The 18,220-nt window shown below is 59.4% G+C and overlaps 3 protein-coding genes across 8 annotated transcripts; 1 reads left to right on the forward strand and 2 right to left on the reverse strand.

The window, feature by feature from the left end:
- Positions 1-2,036: 2,036 nt before the first annotated feature.
- Positions 2,037-8,540, forward strand: RPS6KB2 (ribosomal protein S6 kinase B2). 3 transcript variants are annotated; one of them, XM_078341562.1, is made up of 15 exons: positions 2,037-2,166; positions 2,378-2,544; positions 2,641-2,761; positions 3,044-3,112; positions 4,539-4,686; positions 5,766-5,823; positions 5,919-6,019; positions 6,113-6,203; positions 6,287-6,377; positions 6,487-6,594; positions 7,132-7,194; positions 7,334-7,411; positions 7,499-7,606; positions 7,702-7,814; positions 8,091-8,540. In XM_078341562.1, exons 1-15 carry the CDS (start codon positions 2,089-2,091, stop codon positions 8,290-8,292), a joined length of 1,596 nt encoding a protein of 531 aa, XP_078197688.1. In that variant the 5' UTR covers positions 2,037-2,088; the 3' UTR covers positions 8,293-8,540. The 3 variants fall into 3 exon arrangements, with proteins under 3 accessions (XP_078197688.1, XP_002755666.3, XP_078197689.1); XM_002755620.6 differs by having other exon boundaries at positions 2,504-2,544; XM_078341563.1 differs by lacking the exon at positions 7,334-7,411.
- Positions 8,541-8,622: 82 nt separating this feature from the next.
- On the reverse strand, positions 8,623-10,744 carry PTPRCAP (protein tyrosine phosphatase receptor type C associated protein). 2 transcript variants are annotated; one of them, XM_009008557.5, is made up of 2 exons: positions 10,679-10,744; positions 8,623-9,459 (listed from the first exon to the last, which is right to left on the reverse strand). In XM_009008557.5, exons 1-2 carry the CDS (start codon positions 10,679-10,681, stop codon positions 8,851-8,853), a joined length of 612 nt encoding a protein of 203 aa, XP_009006805.1. In that variant the 5' UTR covers positions 10,682-10,744; the 3' UTR covers positions 8,623-8,850. The 2 variants fall into 2 exon arrangements, with proteins under 2 accessions (XP_009006805.1, XP_009006804.2); XM_009008556.5 differs by having other exon boundaries at positions 10,134-10,744.
- Positions 10,745-11,101: 357 nt separating this feature from the next.
- Positions 11,102-16,465, reverse strand: CORO1B (coronin 1B). 3 transcript variants are annotated; one of them, XM_078341561.1, is made up of 12 exons: positions 16,380-16,465; positions 15,788-16,013; positions 15,478-15,680; positions 15,018-15,140; positions 14,785-14,914; positions 14,398-14,579; positions 14,189-14,308; positions 13,393-13,497; positions 13,176-13,321; positions 12,801-12,858; positions 11,684-11,962; positions 11,102-11,529 (listed from the first exon to the last, which is right to left on the reverse strand). In XM_078341561.1, the coding sequence occupies exons 3-12, from the start codon at positions 15,676-15,678 to the stop codon at positions 11,404-11,406; spliced, it is 1,470 nt and encodes a 489-aa protein (XP_078197687.1). In that variant the 5' UTR covers positions 15,679-15,680; positions 15,788-16,013; positions 16,380-16,465; the 3' UTR covers positions 11,102-11,403. The 3 variants fall into 3 exon arrangements, with proteins under 3 accessions (XP_078197687.1, XP_035119382.3, XP_035119379.3); XM_035263491.3 differs by having other exon boundaries at positions 15,760-16,013; XM_035263488.3 differs by lacking the exon at positions 15,788-16,013.
- Positions 16,466-18,220: the final 1,755 nt, after the last annotated feature.

Raw genomic sequence — 18,220 nt, forward strand, 5'->3', positions numbered from 1 at the left:
AAAGGATTAATGTAATAATAAGAGATCTTAACACCCAGATACATAAGACCCATAATGAGATTTAGATTCAACGAGACAGAAAATTGATAACGATACCCGGGACTGGAACTAAGATCCAGAACAAATAAACTCAATAGAGCTCTCCATTTTAAACACACAAAATATACATTATCCACAAAATCTAACGATATATCTAAAGATATACAAAGACTCAAAACACGGGGATGGAAAAAAACTCACCAACCAAATGGAGAGCAAAATAAATAAATAAAAAGCAGGAGTTGCAATTCTCACACTTAATAAAATAGATTTCAAAGCTACAAGGATGCAAGGGTAAAAGGATTAATGCAACAATAAGAGATCTTAACACCCAGATACATAAGACACATAATGAGATTTAGATTCAACGAGACAACAAATTGATAACGATATCCAGGACTTGAACTCAGAGCCAGAACAAATAAACACAATAGAGGTCTCCATTTTAAACACATAAAATATGCATTAACCACTTTAAACACTCAAAATATTGATCGGCCATTATTGAAACCCATTTTAGGAATGAAGTAATATTCCTTTTTCCCTCTTTTTCTTTTTTTCCCCTTCTTTTTCTCTTTTTCCCTCTAAAAATAAAATAAAATAAAATAAAAAAGATAGGATCTCACTCTGTCACCCAGCCTGGAGCGCAGTGACACCATGATAGCTCACTGTAACCTTGAACTACTGGTCTCAAGTGATCCTCCCAACTTGGCTTCCCAAAGTGCTAGGATTACAGGTGCAAGGCATCTTGTCTGGCCTCAACAGTTTTTTTTTTCTTTTTAGATGGAGTTTTGGCCAGGTGCGGTGGCTCATGCCTGTAATCCCAGCACTTTGGGAGGCTGAGGTGGGCAGATCATGAGTCAGGAGTTCGAGACCAGCCTGGCCAATATGGTGAAACCCCGTCTTTACTAAAAATGCAAAAATTAGTCCGCGTGGTGACAGATGCCTGTGGTTCCAGCTACTCAGGAGGCTGAGACTGGAGAATTGCTTGAACCCGGGAGGCAGAGGTTGCAGTGAGCCGAGATCACGCCACTGCATTCCAGCCTGGGTGGCAGCGAGACTCTGTCTCAAAAAAAAAAAAAAAAAAAAAAGATGGAGTCTTGCTCTGTTGCCCAGGCTGGAGTACAGTGGTGAGATCTCGGCTTACTGCAACCTCTTTCTCCGGGGTTCAAGCAATTCCATGCCTCAGTCTCCTGAGTAGCTGGGATTACAGGCGCCCGCCACCACACCCAGGTAATTTTTTATATTTTTAGTAGAGACGGGATTTCACCATCTTGGCCAGGGTGGTCTTGAACTCCTGACCTCGTGATCCACCCGCTTTGGCCTCCCAAAGTGCTGGGATTACAGGCGTGAGCCACTGCGCCCAACTCAAAGTTTTTTGAATTGTCTATTCTGTACCAGGTGCCTAAATGTGCTTAAAGTGACAAGGGAGTAAATTCCAGCGAAGTCCCATATTTACAGGTGTATCACTGACCCCCGAAACCTTTTAGGGTGGGAACCTGGCAACAGAGCCTGGCAGCGAGCTGGCCACACAGTAAATGCTCCGATCTGCAGGGTCCTCGAACCAGAGGCACTTTGAGGAGACCCTGATGCAGCCTCCTCCTTTTCAGGAGAGAATCGAAAGGCGACCTGCGTTTCATCACCCAGCCGGCTGGCAGTACCGGGCTCCAACGGGGATAGGGATTGCATTTAAATTCACACCTGCATACACTTCCGAACCTACCCCATCCAAACTCAAAACTCTCTCTAGAACCAAAACGGGCTCCCAGAGAGCCGTTCTGGGAAGACCGAGGGTCCTGCCGAGGGGGTTTCGCAGGCTAAACGCTGGGCGCCTCGACACTCTAGGACTACAATTCCCGAGAGGCCGTGCGACGAACGCCATCTTGGTTCCCCACAAGGCTAAGCGATTTTCCGGAAGGGGAGTAAGGCCTTTTTTGCATCATCGGCGCGCGCGCGGCCGCCGTCGCGGAGAGATGACGTTTCGGTTCGGGACTGTCACTCAGAGCCCGGCCAGGTACTGGCCGAGGGGCCCTCGGGGCCGGTGCCGCCATGGCGGCCGTGTTTGATCTGGATTTGGAGACCGAGGAAGGCAGCGACTGCGAGGGAGAGCCAGAGCTCAGCCCCGCGGTGAGTGCCCCACCCTGGCGCGACTGGATCCCGGAGCCGATCCTGTCACCCAGCCGAGGCCGGAGCCGCGACTCCGCACGCCCAGACCCGGAGTCGGCTCCGACCCGTTCCAGACCGAGATCCTGCTTAGATCCCACCCTCACCCCGACCTCTCTTCCAGACCTCAGGCTTTTCCCAGATTCTCCTTTTCCTGCCCTCATCTTCTTCCCAGTTCTTGCACATCCCTGCCAGCTGCCATCCTGACACCCTTCTCTCCTGGGCCAAGCAGTCCAGCCTGAGCGGGAGCAGGGAGGTTTCCTGGCACCTTCCTTGGCTCTTACCCCTCGGTTTCTCACAGGACGTGTGTCCCCTTGCCGAGTTGAGGGCAGCTGGCCTGGAGTGAGTGAGAGACGTGTTGGGGGAGGGGGAATACAGTGGGGAACGGGAACTGGGGAGCACTGGAGCCTTGTCCTCATTGACTCCTTGTGTCCGTAGGCCTGTGGGGCACTATGAAGAGGTGGAGCTGACTGAGAGCAGTGTGAACCTCGGCCCGGAGCGCATCGGGCCCCACTGTTTTGAGCTGCTGCGTGTGCTGGGCAAGGGAGGCTATGGCAAGGTAGGGCCGGCGCGCCCTCCTCTTGGCCTCACAGCCTCCATGTGGAGGCGGCAAAGGGTTCTCAAAACAAATTAGACTTCTGAATCAGCAGATCCTCTAATAGGATTCAGAGCCAGAAACAAAGGAGGGAAGGCCAAGTCCTCTCCAATCTGACTTGAAATCTTCACTGCCCCACCCTTGGCAGGGCCTAGGCCTCCTGGTCCCAAAGCCAGAGCTTCAGGGTGGGGCTTCCTGAAGATAGGGTGTGGAGAGAGAAGCTGATCCTTCTCCCCTGCCCTCCAGGTGTTCCAGGTTCGAAAGGTGCAAGGCACCAACTTGGGCAAAATATACGCCATGAAAGTCCTAAGGAAGGTGAGTTACTGGTTCAGCCAGTGAATACTGTGTGGCTGCTATTCCCCACGTCTGTGCCAGGCTTTGGAAGACAGCAGTGAACACAGTGGACGAGGGTCCGTGTCTTTGGCATTTGCTGGTTTATTGTCTGCTGTATAATGTCTTGTAGTAATTCTCAATGGGGGCAATTTTGACTCTCAGTGGACATTTGACAATGTCTGCATCCATTTTTTTTTTTCATTTTTTTGAGCTCTGTTGCCCGGGCTGGAAGGCGGTGGCTCGGATCCTGGCTCACTGCCACCTCCGCCTCCCAGATTCAAACGATTCTCGTGCCTTAGCCTCCTGTGTAACTGGGATTACAGGTGCCCGCCACCACACCCAGCTAATTTTTGTAATTTTTGTGTAGGTGGAGTTTCACCAGGATGGTCTAGAACTCCTAATCTCAGGTGATCCACCCACTTCAGCCTCCCAAAGTGCTGAGAGCTGGGATTACAGGCAGGAGCTGCTGTGCCTAGCTTTTTTCTTTTTTTTTTTGAGCTGGAGTCTCACTCTGTGGCTCAGGCTGGAGTGCAGTCGGGCACTCTCCGCTCACTGCAATCTCTGCCTCCCAGGTTCAAGCAGTTCTCTTGCCTCAGCCGCCTGAGTAGAGCTGGGACTATAGGCGTGTGCCACTACACCTGGCTAATTTTTTTGGTATTTTTAGTAGAGATGGGGTTTTGCCATATTGGCCAGGTTGGTCTCGAACTCCTGACCTCAGGTGATCCACGCGCCTCAGCCTCCCAAAGTGCTAGGATTATGGGTGTGAGCCACTGTGCCCGCGGCATGGACACATTTTTGATTGTCAAGGCGAGAGGGGAGTGTTACTGGCTCCCGGTGGGCGGAGGCCAGGGATGCTGCTGAATCCCATCGTGCACAGGACAGCCTCCCACAACAAAGGATGGCCTGGTCCCAGGTGTCAGTAGTGCCGAGGCTGAGAAACCCTGTGTTAGAGGATAAACATCTCTGAAAGTGATGGTTGCTGACAGCAGCAGAACTGTGGAGAAATACAATGGAGTGCCCAAGGATGGCAGCGGGTAATGGCTGGACGGTCTGAGGAGCTCTGGATGTCCCCAGTTTTTGTTGTTTTCTGAGGCAGAGACTCACTCTGCTGCCCAGGCTAGAGTGCAGTGGCGTGATGTCAGCTCACTGCAGCCTCTGCCCCTGGGTTCAAGCAATTCTCCTGCCTCAGCCTCCTGAGTAGCGAGGATTACAGGCGTGCACCACCATACCCAGCTAATTTTTGTATTTTTGGTAGAGACACGGTTTCACCATGTTGGCCAGGCTGATCTCAAACTCCTGACCTCAGGTGATCCACCTGCGTTGACCTCCCAAAGTGCTGGGGTTATAGGTGTGAGCCACCGTGCCTGGCCTGGATGCCCCAGTTTCTAACCAATTCTTGTATCTCCAGGCCAAAATTGTGCGCAACGCCAAGGACACAGCACACACTCGGGCTGAGCGGAACATTCTGGAGTCAGTGAAGCACCCCTTTATTGTGGAACTGGCCTATGCCTTCCAGACTTGTGGCAAACTCTACCTCATCCTCGAGTGTCTCAGTGGTATGAGTGCGGGCCCAGGCGGGGGTAGGGATGGGGGCTGGGAGCCAGCACAGGAAGCTCTGGGAGCTCTGGGGGGAAGCTCTGAGAAATGAGTCTGTGGGGGTTGGCTAGGGGGGGCCCCCAATCCATCTTACCCATCCATCGTTTATTCATCCCATCGTTCATTCATTCATTCAGCAAATGTCTGTCCAGCACCTACTGTGTCCCTCACCTGTGTTGGGGTGGGTGGCATGGGGGGAATTTGGGTAGAAGGCCAGAGGATGGTTTTGTCTCTTCCTACTGCCCTCCCTGTCTTGTTCTCTCCTGTGTGCCCTGCATCCAGTCAGGTCCCCAGTCCAGTCCAGTTGGTTCATTCTCTGCAGCATCCTCCTCCATCCATCTACTCTCAGGGGCCTGGTGGGGTGGTCAGAGCACTTTTCTAACTGGGCGGAGGCGTCTTGCTCACCTGCTTTCTAGTGTCTCCTCCACTGACTGCTGAGGTCGTAGAGCCTGGGGCTGCTCCCGGCCCTTCTGTTCAGAGTCCCGTGGCTTGCTGCCCAGATCAAGCCCACCCCTGGGCCCACTGTCCCCTTCTGGCTATGAGCAGTCTTGGCCTGCTTTTCCCTCGGTTGGGCCAGATGAACCCTGCGAGCCTCTGCCTCCATGCTCTGCATTTGCTCCCATCCGTCTCAGCAACCCCTTCAAGTCCCAGCAAACCTCAGTTTCTCTGTTCTGTTGTGCTGGGATTCACTCTGTCTTCCCTGTCTCTTCTGCGAGAGCTTTGAGCTAAGCTCCTGGAGCTGTGGCCTGGGCCTGGCATATGAGAGCCATCGTGTACATGTCTGTCTCCCCAGTAGACTGAGCATCCTGAGGGCAGTGGCTGGGTCTCTTCATCCTGTCCCCAGCTTCACCCAGCACAGGGCCAGGCTCCGAGTAGGCGTCCGTAGATGTTTGCTGAATTGAATTGAATTCCCACGGCAGCTGTGTGAGGCAGGTAGGGCGGGAATACGAGTCCCACTTTCCCCAAGAAGAAATCAAGACTCAGAAAGCGCAAAGGGGCTTGGACCTAGCACCTGGCTGCTGATGTGTTTGTGTGGCAGGTGGCGAGCTCTTCACGCATCTGGAGCGAGAGGGCATCTTCCTGGAAGATACGGCCTGGTGGGTGTTACTCCTCCACCCTCCTACCAGGTCCCTCCTCCCCCTCCGCCAGGTCCCTGCCCTGCTCCCTCCTTTACCCTGTATTGTTTCTGCAGCTTCTACCTGGCCGAGATCACGCTGGCCCTGGGCCATCTCCACTCCCTGGGCATCATCTACCGGGACCTCAAACCCGAGAACATCATGCTCAGCAGCCAGGGTGCGCATGTGGGGTCTGCAATCTGTGGGGAGGGTCGAGGAGCCCGTGGGTTGGGTGCGACCCCGGTCACTCCTCTCCAACATTCTTCCTCAGGCCACATCAAACTGACCGACTTTGGACTCTGCAAGGAGTCGATCCATGAGGGCGCTGTCACTCACACCTTCTGCGGCACCATTGAGTACATGTAAGTGGCGCCTGGCTGGCCCAGGGGTCGGGAGGACAGCCCGAAGGGGCCTGGCCTGACTGACAGTTCCACCTGGACCCCAGGGCCCCTGAGATTCTGGTGCGCAGTGGCCACAACCGGGCTGTGGACTGGTGGAGCCTGGGGGCCCTGATGTACGACATGCTCACTGGATCGGCAAGTCCAGCCCTCGGGGAGGGGGAGGAGCAGGGCGGGAGGAGCCCCCTCGTGGGGCAGGGCCTGGTGGGAGGCCCACAAGGTTCCTCTCACTTTCCTCCTCCTCCAGCCACCCTTTACTGCAGAGAACCGGAAGAAAACCATGGATAAGATCATCAAGGGCAAGCTGGCGCTGCCCCCCTACCTCACCCCTGATGCCCGGGACCTTGTCAAAAAGGTAGGGCTCCCTCCTCTCTTCTCCTGGGCCCTGCCAGCCACTCTGCAGGGATTCCTGAGTCTCTGGGCTGTGGGGAAGCCAGGGCCACCCTGGCCTGTGCAGTTTGCCTCTGGGAGTAAAAGGAGCCCCTATCTTGAAGTCTGAGCTTGAGCCCCAGTTGCAGCCCCGACACACACCAGCTGTTGCCCTGGCCCAGTCCCTAGGTTGAATGCTAACCAGTGACACGCTTGTGATGGGCTGGCCACTCTTCCATCAAATTCGAGCATCAGAGGTGTTAAGGGGAGGCCAGGCAGCCACATAGGGAGTTGGCGCCTCACCGAAGCACCCGGGGGCAGTGCTGGGGTCTGGGAGGCTGTGCGTAGCCTTTGTGGGGAAGGTGGCGTCCTTGACCAAACCGTGAAAGTCCCGAGGGTATCCATAGGTGGGAGCGGCACCTGCAGGCATTCTCTCTCATGTCATCTGACCTAGCTGGCCCTGGGACGTGGGGACACATGAGCGGTACCTGCCAGGCCCTCACCCTCTGTCCCTGTCCCACAGTTTCTGAAACGGAATCCCAGCCAGCGGATTGGGGGTGGCCCAGGGGATGCTGCTGATGTGCAGGTGGGTTTGGGGCCGCCATCAGGGGTGGGGCTGTCTCCAAGGGTGCCGGGAATGGGAACAGGGCCCTAGGGCAGAGTGAGTGAACAAAGGGGCAAGGGGGGCGAGCCGTTAGTGGGTTTGGGGCATTCTCTGCCCACAGAAGCACCCCTTTTTCCGGCACATGAATTGGGACGACCTTCTGGCCCGCTGCGTGGACCCCCCTTTCAGGCCCTGTCTGGTGAGCAGCCGGCCTGGTGGTGGGTGGCTGATGGAGGACCTACACCTTGGTGCCTTCTGACCCCTCCCCCCTCTGGTCGGCCCGTAGCAGTCAGAGGAGGATGTGAGCCAGTTTGATACCCGCTTCACGCGACAGACGCCGGTGGACAGTCCCGATGACACGGCCCTTAGCGAGAGTGCTGACCAGGCCTTCCTGGTGAGGGCAGGGGCCTGGGGACATGGGACGAGGGCAGGGATTGTGGCTGAGGGTGGCAGGCACTGAGTGTCTCCCGGCCCTGCCTCCGCCCCCAGGGCTTCACGTATGTGGCGCCGTCTGTCCTGGACAGCCTCAAGGAGGGCTTTTCCTTCCAGCCCAAGCTGCGCTCACCCAGGCGCCTCAACAGCAGCCCTCGGGCCCCTATCAGGTACTGAGGGACAGTGGGTGTGTGGCTGGGGCAGGGGCGCTAACAGCAGGACGCCAGCTCCAGCCTTGGGTGCCTTGGCCACGCCTATCAGCCAGTATTGGCCTCGGTGGCTGTGTCTATCCTGAGGACCCTAGTCCCGGTATCCCTTGCGGCCAGGCTACCTGGATGGGAGCCTGTGTGCCCCAGCAGGTGGGAAAGCCTGCCTTCCCTGATCAAGTGCTGGCAGGGCCTGGCAGGGCCTGGGAGGCTCTTACTCTGCCTTGGTTTCCCCTGCAGCCCCCTCAAGTTCTCCCCCTTTGAGGGGTTTCGGCCTAGCCCCAGTCTGCCAGAGCCCATGGAGCCACCTCTACCTCCACTCCTGCCACCGCCGCCGCCGCCACCACCACCACCGCCACCCTCGATCACCGCCCCTCTCCCCATCCGTCCCCACCCAGGGACCAAGAAGTCCAAGAGGGGCCGTGGGCGTCCAGGGCACTAAGAGGCTGGGTTGGGGGAGGGCCACCCTCGAATCCTGTCCCTGCGGCTGTGAGGGCAGCAGGATCCTGGGCCAGTTCCAGAGACCTGGGGGTGGGTGTGAGTGCCTGTGAGACTGTGTCTGCTGGGGCGGCTGGGCCCCTGAATCGTGAGCATGGAGGGCTCCAGGCTACAACTGCTGGGGCCAGGGCCCTGCTGCCCACCGCCCCCGCACTCGGCTGTTCCCGTGGAAGATTAAAGGGCTGAATCATGGCGCTGACCTGGCTCTTTCCCCTGCAGTCCTGGGGGCAGGGGTGGGTTGGATCGAGGGAGAGGTCTCTGTAGGACCACGGGGTCACAGGCTGGAGTGCTTTTATTTCAAATAGTTGCCTGATGTCTCTGGGATTGGGGGTGGAGGCCTTCCTGTGGTGAGTAGGGGGACACATGGACTTGGAAAGTGATTGAGGTGGCAGTCTGAGGTGTGGCCATGTGGGGTGGGGGTCCAGTCCAGCCATGGCATCTTGGGAAGCAGAGGCACAGGGGTTGAGCAGCTGTGACAGGGATGGGACACCAAGACCGGCGTCTACAGTGCTGTGACATGGAGGCCCTGGGCCCCAGCTGCCCTAGCACTGTCATCCCAGGCTGCGCTGCCAGCAAAGGCGTGCAGGTCACTCAACAGGGCCTCAGCACTGCCCCCTGCGCTCGCCGGCCCTGGGGAGCTGAGGACCAGGTCTCCCTCTGCATCACTGTCTCTGGCTTCCTCAGCCTGCACAGGGACCTGCTCCGGGCTGGGCGCCTCTCCACACCGCTGCTTGCCTTCCCCGGGGTCAGCCTGCAGGCCACCATCCGCAACGCTGTCATAGTCTGCATCTTGTTCATCCTCCTGCCGCTCAAGGTCTGGGGACCCCAGCTCAGCTCGGGCCTGCAGCCAGCGGCCCGGGGGGCTGGCCCAGAGCAGGCGCTGTGTGCGGCCCCACAGCGCAGCACCCAGGCGGGCTGGGTGGTAATAGCCCCCTGAGTCACGGCTGAGGCGGCGCCAGGCCAGTGCCAGGCCAGTGGCCAGCAGCAGGAGCAGCAGCAGCAGCAGAACAATGGTGACAGAGCTGGAGCCCACGCTGTCCTCAGCGCCACCAGAGCCCAAGGCCCCTGGGAGGGCCAGCAGCATCCCGAGCCCTAGGGCCCAGGGCAGAGCCTGTGGGAGACAGGCAGGGGCTCAGAGGGCTCAGCACCAGGGGTGGGGGCCCCATGTGGGGCAGGCTGGGTGACCAAGACCACTTGCCTTTTTTTCTCTTCTGGATCCTCTTGGGACAGCCAAGCAGAAAAGCCCAAGGCCTTATTTGGTCAACCAAGCTCTGGCCCTATGAGATCAGCCCCCATCCCTCCAACCTCCTCCCTACCGCTGCACCTCCCCCCACCGCTGCACTGAGCCGCCTGCCTGGGTACTTTGCCCTGGCTGTTCCCTCTGCCGGGAAGGCTCCACCTTCCCCCACCCTCCCCTCCTTGGGGCTGTATGGCTGTTCACCAGGCTCAAACTCCCCCCGCCCCAGGCTGGACCTGACCTTCATCTCCCCTGGTGTTGATCCCTGCAGCCCACCCCAGCACCCCCAGCACTCAACTGCCTTTCTTCTCCCATGCCGCCCAAGGCAGGAGATAATTGTACTGATTTTGTATGTCTGTCATCTTCTCTACCTCCCACAATAAGCTGCTAGGCGACAGGGGCTTTTTGGGTCAAGCATTAGGTGCTCAGTAAGTATGGGTTAAATGTGTCTAGGCTGCCTGGGTGGGTGGGGGAGGAGAGGGCGGGAGGGAAAGAGGCTGCTAGCTGCTGTCAGGCCTGGGATGGGGGATGGAGGGGCCTACACCCACCTGGAGGCAACTGCTCATCCTCTGCTTGGCCAGGTCCCCAGCCAGGGGTCTGTGAGGCCCCTCTTCCTCCCTCCCACCACAGGGCTGCCCCAGCTGCAGGGTTTCCGTTCCACTCCCAGTCCCTGGGGGCCCCAGGCGAGAAGGGCCGGGGGCTGGTGCAGCTGCCAGAGGAAGTCTGCGGTCGGAACAGGCTAGATGGGGGGTGTTGGGGGAGGAGTGCTGAGGTACAGCCAGCCGCCCCCCACCACCCCAGGCTGTCTGCCCAGGCTCCTGGAATGCAAGTTCCTGCTCACCAGACCAGGTGAGGGCCTTCCCAGGGTTGCTGAGGGGGGTCTGGACCAGTGTGGGGTGCTGGGGGGCCATACCTGGAGTCCCAGGGAGCCCAGCTTAAGTGAGAGAAAGGCTTAGCCTCTGCCACACTCTTTTTAGGTTTCACCTCTTACCCAGGGCCAGTGTGGGGCCCTTCTCAGCTCCTGGTACCCAGACATTCCATCCCTGACCTCCTGTGGCCCCCATCCCAAGAACCCGGGGGCTCCGAGGCTCACCATTGGTCCACAGGCCCCTCCGCGCCAGGCACCCACCTCCAGCTCTGGCTGTGTCGAGCGAGAAGTGAGCTCAGTGCTCGCCTGCAGCGAAGGGTGGCCCGTGTTTCCGCTTCCTGCCCACAGTACCCCACTTGCCCCTCCCTGCTACAGGACCCCTGGTTCACACCAGACCCTCCCAGGTCTCCAGAGGTGGCAGGGCTTCAGGGCCTGTCCTCCGAGGGAGAAGCAGCACCAGCTTGAAGCTGAATGCAGCATGTGTGCTCAGGTCCCCTGCCTCAGTTTCCCTGCCTGACAACCCAGGGGAGCCATGTCTGTGGGGCTGCACTGCCCCCAGACCTTCTGCACGTGTGACTCATGTGACATCATCTGTCTCCAGGTTTCCAGACTTCCCAGCCCCACCCTCCAGCGGCAGGTCAGCCTGGCTTTTAAAAAGAGAATTTTATTTTGGAATGAAAATATAGAGCCCACCCTCCCGCTTCCTCTGGGGAGGGAGGTCTGGGCCGTGGTGAGGGAAATGGTCCCTCAGAGGCAGAGGAGCTCGCCTGGGCTTAGAAATCCTCCACAGCAACAATGAGGAAAGCTCGGTGGTGGCTTCGGCCTGGGCCTGGGATGGGTCGGGGTGGGAACTGACCCCTGCTGCCTCAGAGGCCCTGGGCAGCCAGCCAGCCAGCAGAAGCTGAGTGGGAAGGGGGCAGAGGAGATGAAGGTGGCACATGGCTATGGCCCTAGGCATCCCCGTTCTCCATGCGGCCCAGCTGTTCCTCCAGGCGGCAGATGCGCTCCCCCTGCTCCTTGACCAGTGCCCTCAGGGCCCGCAGCTCCTGCATCACCTCCTCCAGCTTCCCAGCCTCCTGTGGGGATGTGAGGGGGTGGGGAGAGGGTGGGCTGGTCAGGGGCTGCTAAGCCACAGCCATCCCAAACCCACCACTACTCCAGAGAGGGACAGCAAATGGCCCAGGGCCACACGTGGGGCTCCCAACACCACCCCTAGCTGGGGGTGCATACCCCAGCTCTGGCCAGGCTGCCACTGGGGGTGGCATCAGCAGCTGTGGTGGTGGATGCAGGGGCCCCCAGGCGGGAGGAGCCTGGGGCCACGGCGGGCCGGCTGTCAGACAGCACGTTGCGCCGGCTGATCTTCAGGTCCCGCTGCTTGCTGGGCACGTAGGCCTCCCGCAGAGAGATGAGGATGGGGTCAGCGTCCTGCCCGCTCACCCACTCCTCGGCCTCCAGGGCTGCCTCGGGCCCGGCTGTGTCCGGGTACAGATCATCCTGGAAGAGGTCCGACTGGGCAGGGGCAGGGAGGTCAGGGTCAGGTGGGAGGCCCCATCAGGGTCCCTCATCACCCCCTGGCCCCAGGCTTACACTCTGTCAACCCATTCTCCCATAGCCTGGCCGGGAGGGACCTTTCTAAAGCTCAAATCTGGCCTTTCACTTCCCTTCTGGACAGTTAACAGCTCCCTCTAAAGCTTTCCCACCCTTCCTGGGCAAGGCCCCTGTCTCTATTAGCTTCCCCTGTAAGCCACAGGGGCCACTGTGTGGCTTTGTGGGATTCTGGGGCCATGGACTGTGAGCTCCTGGAGCAGGCCCCATCAGCTCAGCTCTGCTCCCCAAAATGTGCCTGGCACGCTGAAAGAGCACTCGGCCAATGCTGGCCAGAGAATCATGGAAGCGTGTTCAAGGCTCTGAGCGGGGCATCTGAGGCCAAGCCACATGTGGCCTGGTCCCTGCTTCATGAGATTCCCCACTGCAGCTAGTCTCCCTGTTCCTCTCTCCATTCCCACCACCATGCCCTTTGACTGGCCTGTCCCAGTGGAAGGCACCACCCCAGCTGTGCTTCCTGCCTCCTTCAGGAAGATCTCTGTGGCTGCCACTCCCTCCCTGACTGCCTGGTGTCCTCCTCCTCTGGCTTGTTCAGGGCAGGGCCCCTGCTCACCCTGTGTCTCATCCCCACTTTCCCCCTGCCTGGCACAGCCCCACAGCTGGCTGGTACAAGGGCAAGCTGGCATCTGTCCAACTCACTGCCCACAAACCATACTAGGTTGTGTTCCATTGCCCTGGTCACAACTGCATGGCCTGCCTGCTAGAGAAAGGGGCAAGTGAGCAGAGGGACGGGTGGCCTCACCTTTCTTGGCACAGTCATGACAATGGGCTCACACTTGCGCTCATGCAGTTTGTAGAACCTGGGGACGTGAGGAGGAGCCGTGGGTGGAACCCCTCCGCCCCTGCTCTCATGGCTCCCAGCATCCTCCACTTTCAGTCCTCACCCCCAGACCTCCACAGGCTGACCCCTAAGGCAGCTAGACCCCCCGACCCAAGCTGCCTCATGACAGTTCCTGTAGCCCACCCGGCCTCCCTGCTGCAAGGCTTCCTACAGGCCAACCCTGGCCCCAAGGCCCCCGTGGTGGATTCTGCTCCGAGCAGCCTCCATGGCCTGACCTCTCACCTTGGAGGCCCCTGGCCTGGCCCTGTCCTGGAGTGGCCTTGGTGGCTCTCTTACCGGGCGATCTCGCACTTGCTGACCTCCAGGCCCCGCTTGGGCATGCTGCCCATGCCCCGCTGGGGCTCCTTGCTGGTGAATGTGTTCAGGAAGTGGATGTAGGGGGGCTCCTCGGTGATCTCAAAGTACCGGATGCTGGAGTCACCCTGTGTGGGGAGGGGGCTCAGCACCGGGGCATGCCTCTGCCCTGCCCCTTGCCAGCCCTGCCCAGCCCCACCTTGCCGCAGACGTAGACCACACTGGTGTCGGGGTCGTAGAAAGGCAGCAGGGCCCCGTTGCTCGAGTCCAGTTCCTGCAGGGCCATGGGCTCCTCGAGGTTTTCCTGGCACATTGCAGGTAGTCAGGCCAAGTAGAACCTCCTTGCCCCCTGATCCCAGACCGCACCAGGACAGGCCTTAGCTGGCCTCACTAAGGCCACCCAGCCTGTCCCCTAAATGCAGGTGAGCTCTCTCCCACCTCTATGCCTTTGCCCACACGAAGACCCCCACCTGGCCCTCCTGGACCCACTTCATTCCCAGGGCCTCTCTTTCTCAGCCTCCTCCAGGCCTTAAGACTATGCCCAGGCCACGGAGCAGTGCTGAGACATACCCTGCCACGGGGGACCCAGGGTGCCAGCAGCACCAGCCCCTGCTTAAGGGGCCCTAGAGGTCACTATGCAGAAGCAGAGCGGGCTGGGGGCCAGGGTGCTTCTTGTGCAGGGCCGGGAGGCTTTCTAGAGGAGCAGGGAGGCTGGCACTGGCAGCTGGATGGTACAGGCAAGCAAGGGAGAGAAGGGGCCTTCCATTGGCATGAACAACATGGGCGAAGACATGGGCAGTGGGAGGCCATGGGGGAGTGGTGGGGCAGTTGGGCAAGCAGGGGGCAGGAGAGGAGAGGCTGATACCTCAAGTGTCAGGCAGAGAACCTAGGAACCACAGGCCTCTCCAGGGTGAACCCTGCCTGCCCAGCCCAGGGCGGAGCTCCCCAGAGTCGTGCCCACATCTCCAGCTTGCCCCCTCAGGCTGGCCACTCACCGGGTCCCAGAGCGCTAGCTGCCGCTCACTCATTCGGCTGAAGCCTGTGGTGAACACCTTGCCGTCGGCCAGGAAGATGGCCCGCATGGGCCGGGCACCCTCGTGAGCCTTCTCCCGCTCCTGTGGGAGGAAACAGGCTGGTCAGTGCAGTGTCGCACTTGAGGTCCTGGGCCTATCCACAGCCATCCTTGCCCTAGGGGGCCACGTACTGCCACCAGGGTGCCCCGGCGGGGGTCGATGATGCGCACGCTCTTGTCCTTGCATGCTGAGCAGAACAGGTTGCCGCTGCGGTTCCAGCTGACGTTGTAGATGAGGTCAGGGTGCAGGCCATCCAGGCGGTACAGCTCCTCCGCCGTGCCCACGTTCCAGATGAGTACCACGTTGTCACAGCCTGGCAGGTGAGGGCCATCAGCTCGGGCCAGGCAGGCGGCAGGAGGCCATTAGCTCACCAGGCCCACTCTGCCCACCACCCTGGGACAGACTGGGTCTCTCCAACTCTGAGGGCCTCAGCTTTCCCCTCTGTCAGGTGGGCTCTAGAGGGGCTGCTGGGATATATGGAGGGGTCTGGGGGGGACCAGATGGAGGGCGGTGCCGACCTGCACTGAGCAGCACATTGCGGGCTGTTGGGTGCCAGGCGATGATGCCCACCCGCTTGGTGTGCCCCTCTAGTACCACCACCGGCTCCGTCAGCGGGGAGGTCAGCCCGTTCTCTGGGATCTGCCACACCTGTGGTAAGGACAGGGCCACTGGGCTCAGTCCTCTGCTGGCCCTACTGTTGGTCCCCTTGAGCCACACCCGTAACCCTGGCCCAGCTAGTCTGTTGCCTCACCATGACCGTGCAGTCCTCTGAGCCGCTGGCGATGACTTCGTCGTTGTGGGGACACCAGTCGATGTCCAGGACAGGCCCCGTGTGCCCGCATACCGTCGGGTAGGCCTTGTCAATTCGGCCTGTCTGTGGGCAAGAGGAGGTGGTCAGTGGGCTCCACTCCTCCCAGAGCCTTGGTCTTTCCCCTCCATGGAGTGGGAATGACATGCAAGTCCTGGCTCACAGGTGGCCCTGATGTGACTGTACCCCACTTGCCAGGTAAGCAGGAAATGTCTGTTGCCTCTAACCCTGACTCTGTGGCAACAGGCCACTCTCTGTCTGTGCTACTTGAGACAATAAATCTGGGTTCTAACGCCTGCCCAGCAGTGTGAGAAAGGGCAAGATGAGGGGTTCCAGGTGTGCAGAAACGCCCAGCAGGGGTGGCTGAGGTGCGTCCTCTTCCCCCAACCCTGACAGAACCCACCTTGCTTAGGGGGAGCACGAGAAAGGCACCCCCACCACTGGCTTCCACAATCACCGCCAGGAACTTGGGGTTGACAGCACAGAAGGTGCTGTCCCAGGTAACACGGGACACGCGAATGTCCTCATAGCAATGGTCGTTCTTGACCGGCTGCCCGAACACATGGCGGAATTTGCTCTGCCGGACCACTTTGCGGAAGGACATGTCTGCGGGACAGGGAGGCCTGGGGTCAGCGCGGCCCATCCCAACAACCCCAGCGCCCACCGGGGGCCCGGCCACCATCACCTTCCTGGGTCTCAGTTTCCCCAATTACAGAATGGGGTCACAGGTGCAGAGCCTGGCAGTGATCTGAGGGGTAAATGCACCCGGCTCTGACCACCGCGGAGTCCTGAGGGGCTTCACAGGATGCAGGGCCCCTCCCTGGCTCTGGCGTGTGCGCGGGGTGGGAGGTGGGAGGTGCCGGGGCTGGAGAGGATTCAGTTCTGCTGTAGGTCCCAGCCAGTCGGAAGCAGCCTCCTTCCTGCCCAGAGATTTGGAGGCTGGCTAATGGGAAAGAGAGAGGAGGCAGGAAAGGTCTCTTTACTGTGGGGCCGAGTGAGGCCCCGGTTCTGAGTCCCAGGGAATGTGCAGGGAGCCCCGGCATGGCCCTCAGGAGGGAACCGGGGTCGGGACGCAGCTGCCGGCCGGGAAGCAACCCAGAGCGACCTTGGATCAGGGTGCAGGGTGAACTACGAGCCCAACTTCCAGGGAACCTCGCCTAGGAGAGGAGAGGCTGGGCGGCCAAGGGGAGTGGGACTAAGAGTGAGGCGTAGGGTAGGGGAAGGGTTCCTGGGACTGGCAATCCCCCCGCAGCCCCGCCCCTGCAGCCCCACCCTCGCCCCCAGCCCCGGCCCCGCCGCGCTCACCGGGGGCGCCGGGGGCTGCGGCACGGACTTCGGGCGGCTCCGGATCCCGGCCTCTGGGAAGCAGGAAGCGGGATTCAGGAAGTGACAGAGGGACCCGGGGCGGGGGCGGGGCAGGGGCTCGCGGGGAGGGGGGGCCGAGGTCACGCGCGGAGGGGCGGGGCATGAGGCTGAGCCTCGCCGGGGCGCTGGGGGGCGGGGCAAGAGAGAGCCCCGCCCCCAGGACCCGGTGGGGAGCCTCCCTCTGCAGCCCCTTGGGAAGAAGGGACGGGGCGGGGCCGACGGCGTCCGCTGCGGAGGCGTCGCAGGTGCGGGTGCAGCCTGGCCGCGGACCCGGGCTCCTTCGCAGTCCTGCTCCTGACTGTGGCATCTGAAGGAGTCTCCAGGATTGCGTGAGGTCCTGCCTTTCTGTCCCTACCGCCCCGAACGCACACCTCCAAGGCGCCCCATTGCGGCCCCCAACAAATGTAGAATCTGCACGAACAGTGGATATGTTCACGTGCCTCTTTTTAAGTTATAAAAGTTCATGCTCCGCGGTGGCTCACGCCTGTAATCCCAGCACTTTGGGAGGCTGAGGCGGGTGGATCACGAGGTCAAGAGATCGAGACCATCCTGGTCAACATGGTGAAACCCCGTCTCTACTAAAAGTACAAAAAATTAGCTGGGCACGGTGGCGCGTGCCTGTAATCCCAGCTACTCAGGAGGCTGAGGCAGGAGAATTGCCTGAACCCAGGAGGCAAATGTTGCGGTGAGCCGAGATCGCGCCATTGCACTCCAGCCTGGGTAACAAGAGCGAAACTCCGTCTCAAAAAAAAAAAAAAAAAAGTTCATGCTCTTGATTAACAATATAAACAAAACAGCAGGTGTTGGGTTTTTTTTTTTTTTTTTTTTTTTTTTTTGAGACAAGGTCTAGACAGGCTAGAATTCAGTAGAACGATCATAGCTCACTGCAGGCTCGACTTCCTAGGCTCAAGGGATCCTCCCGCCTCAGCCTTCCACGTAGCTGGGACTACAGACCCTCACCACCACGCCTGGCTAATTTTTCTTTACTTTTTGTAGAGATGGGGTCTCTGTCGCCCAGGCTGTTTTTTTCGTGTGTGTGTGTGTGACGGGGGTTTACTCTTGTCACCCAGGTTGGAGTGCAATAGCACGATTTTGGCTCACTGCAGCCTCTGCCTCCCAGGTTCAAGTAAGCCCCTGCCCCAGCCTCATGAGTAGCTGGGATTACAGGCGCCCACCACCACGCCCAGCTAACTTTTTTTTTTCCCAGAGACCGCGTATTGCTCTGTCACCCAGGCTGGAGTACAGTGGTGGGATTTCGGCTCATTGCAACCTCCGCCTTTCACATTCAAGCAATTCTGCCTTATTCTTTGGAGTAGCTGGCATTATAGGCTCCTGCTGCCATGTCCTGCTAAGTTTTTGTATTTTTAGTTGAGACAGGGTTTCACCATGTTGGCCAGGCTGGTCTCAAACTCCTGACCTCAGGTGATCCACCCACCTCAGCCTCCCACAGTGCTGGGATTACTGGTGTGAGCCACTGCGCCCATCCAGCAGACAGCAGAGCTTTATGGAGTGGAAGACCTAGGAGTCTCATTCTTCTGGGTGAACACTTGTGCATTCTACTGAACCTTCTTATTACAGTTCCAAAGGGGGCCCCGGTTGGCAAGTCCCTTGCACCTTGCTTTCTTTCCTCCACCAACTCCCTTGGAGATCCGTCCAGAGGCCTCTCTCTTCCTCTAGCCAGCTCCTGTGACAAGGAGCCCAGACTGGCCTCTCTGGATCCACCCCATCCTGTTCCACAGGTGGAGTGCACCCCCTCCCTTAGGCCAGCGGCCGCTTGCCTT

The sequence above is a fragment of the Callithrix jacchus genome, chromosome 10 (assembly GCF_049354715.1).
Source record: "Callithrix jacchus isolate 240 chromosome 10, calJac240_pri, whole genome shotgun sequence".
Classification (NCBI taxonomy): Eukaryota; Metazoa; Chordata; class Mammalia; order Primates; family Cebidae; genus Callithrix; species Callithrix jacchus.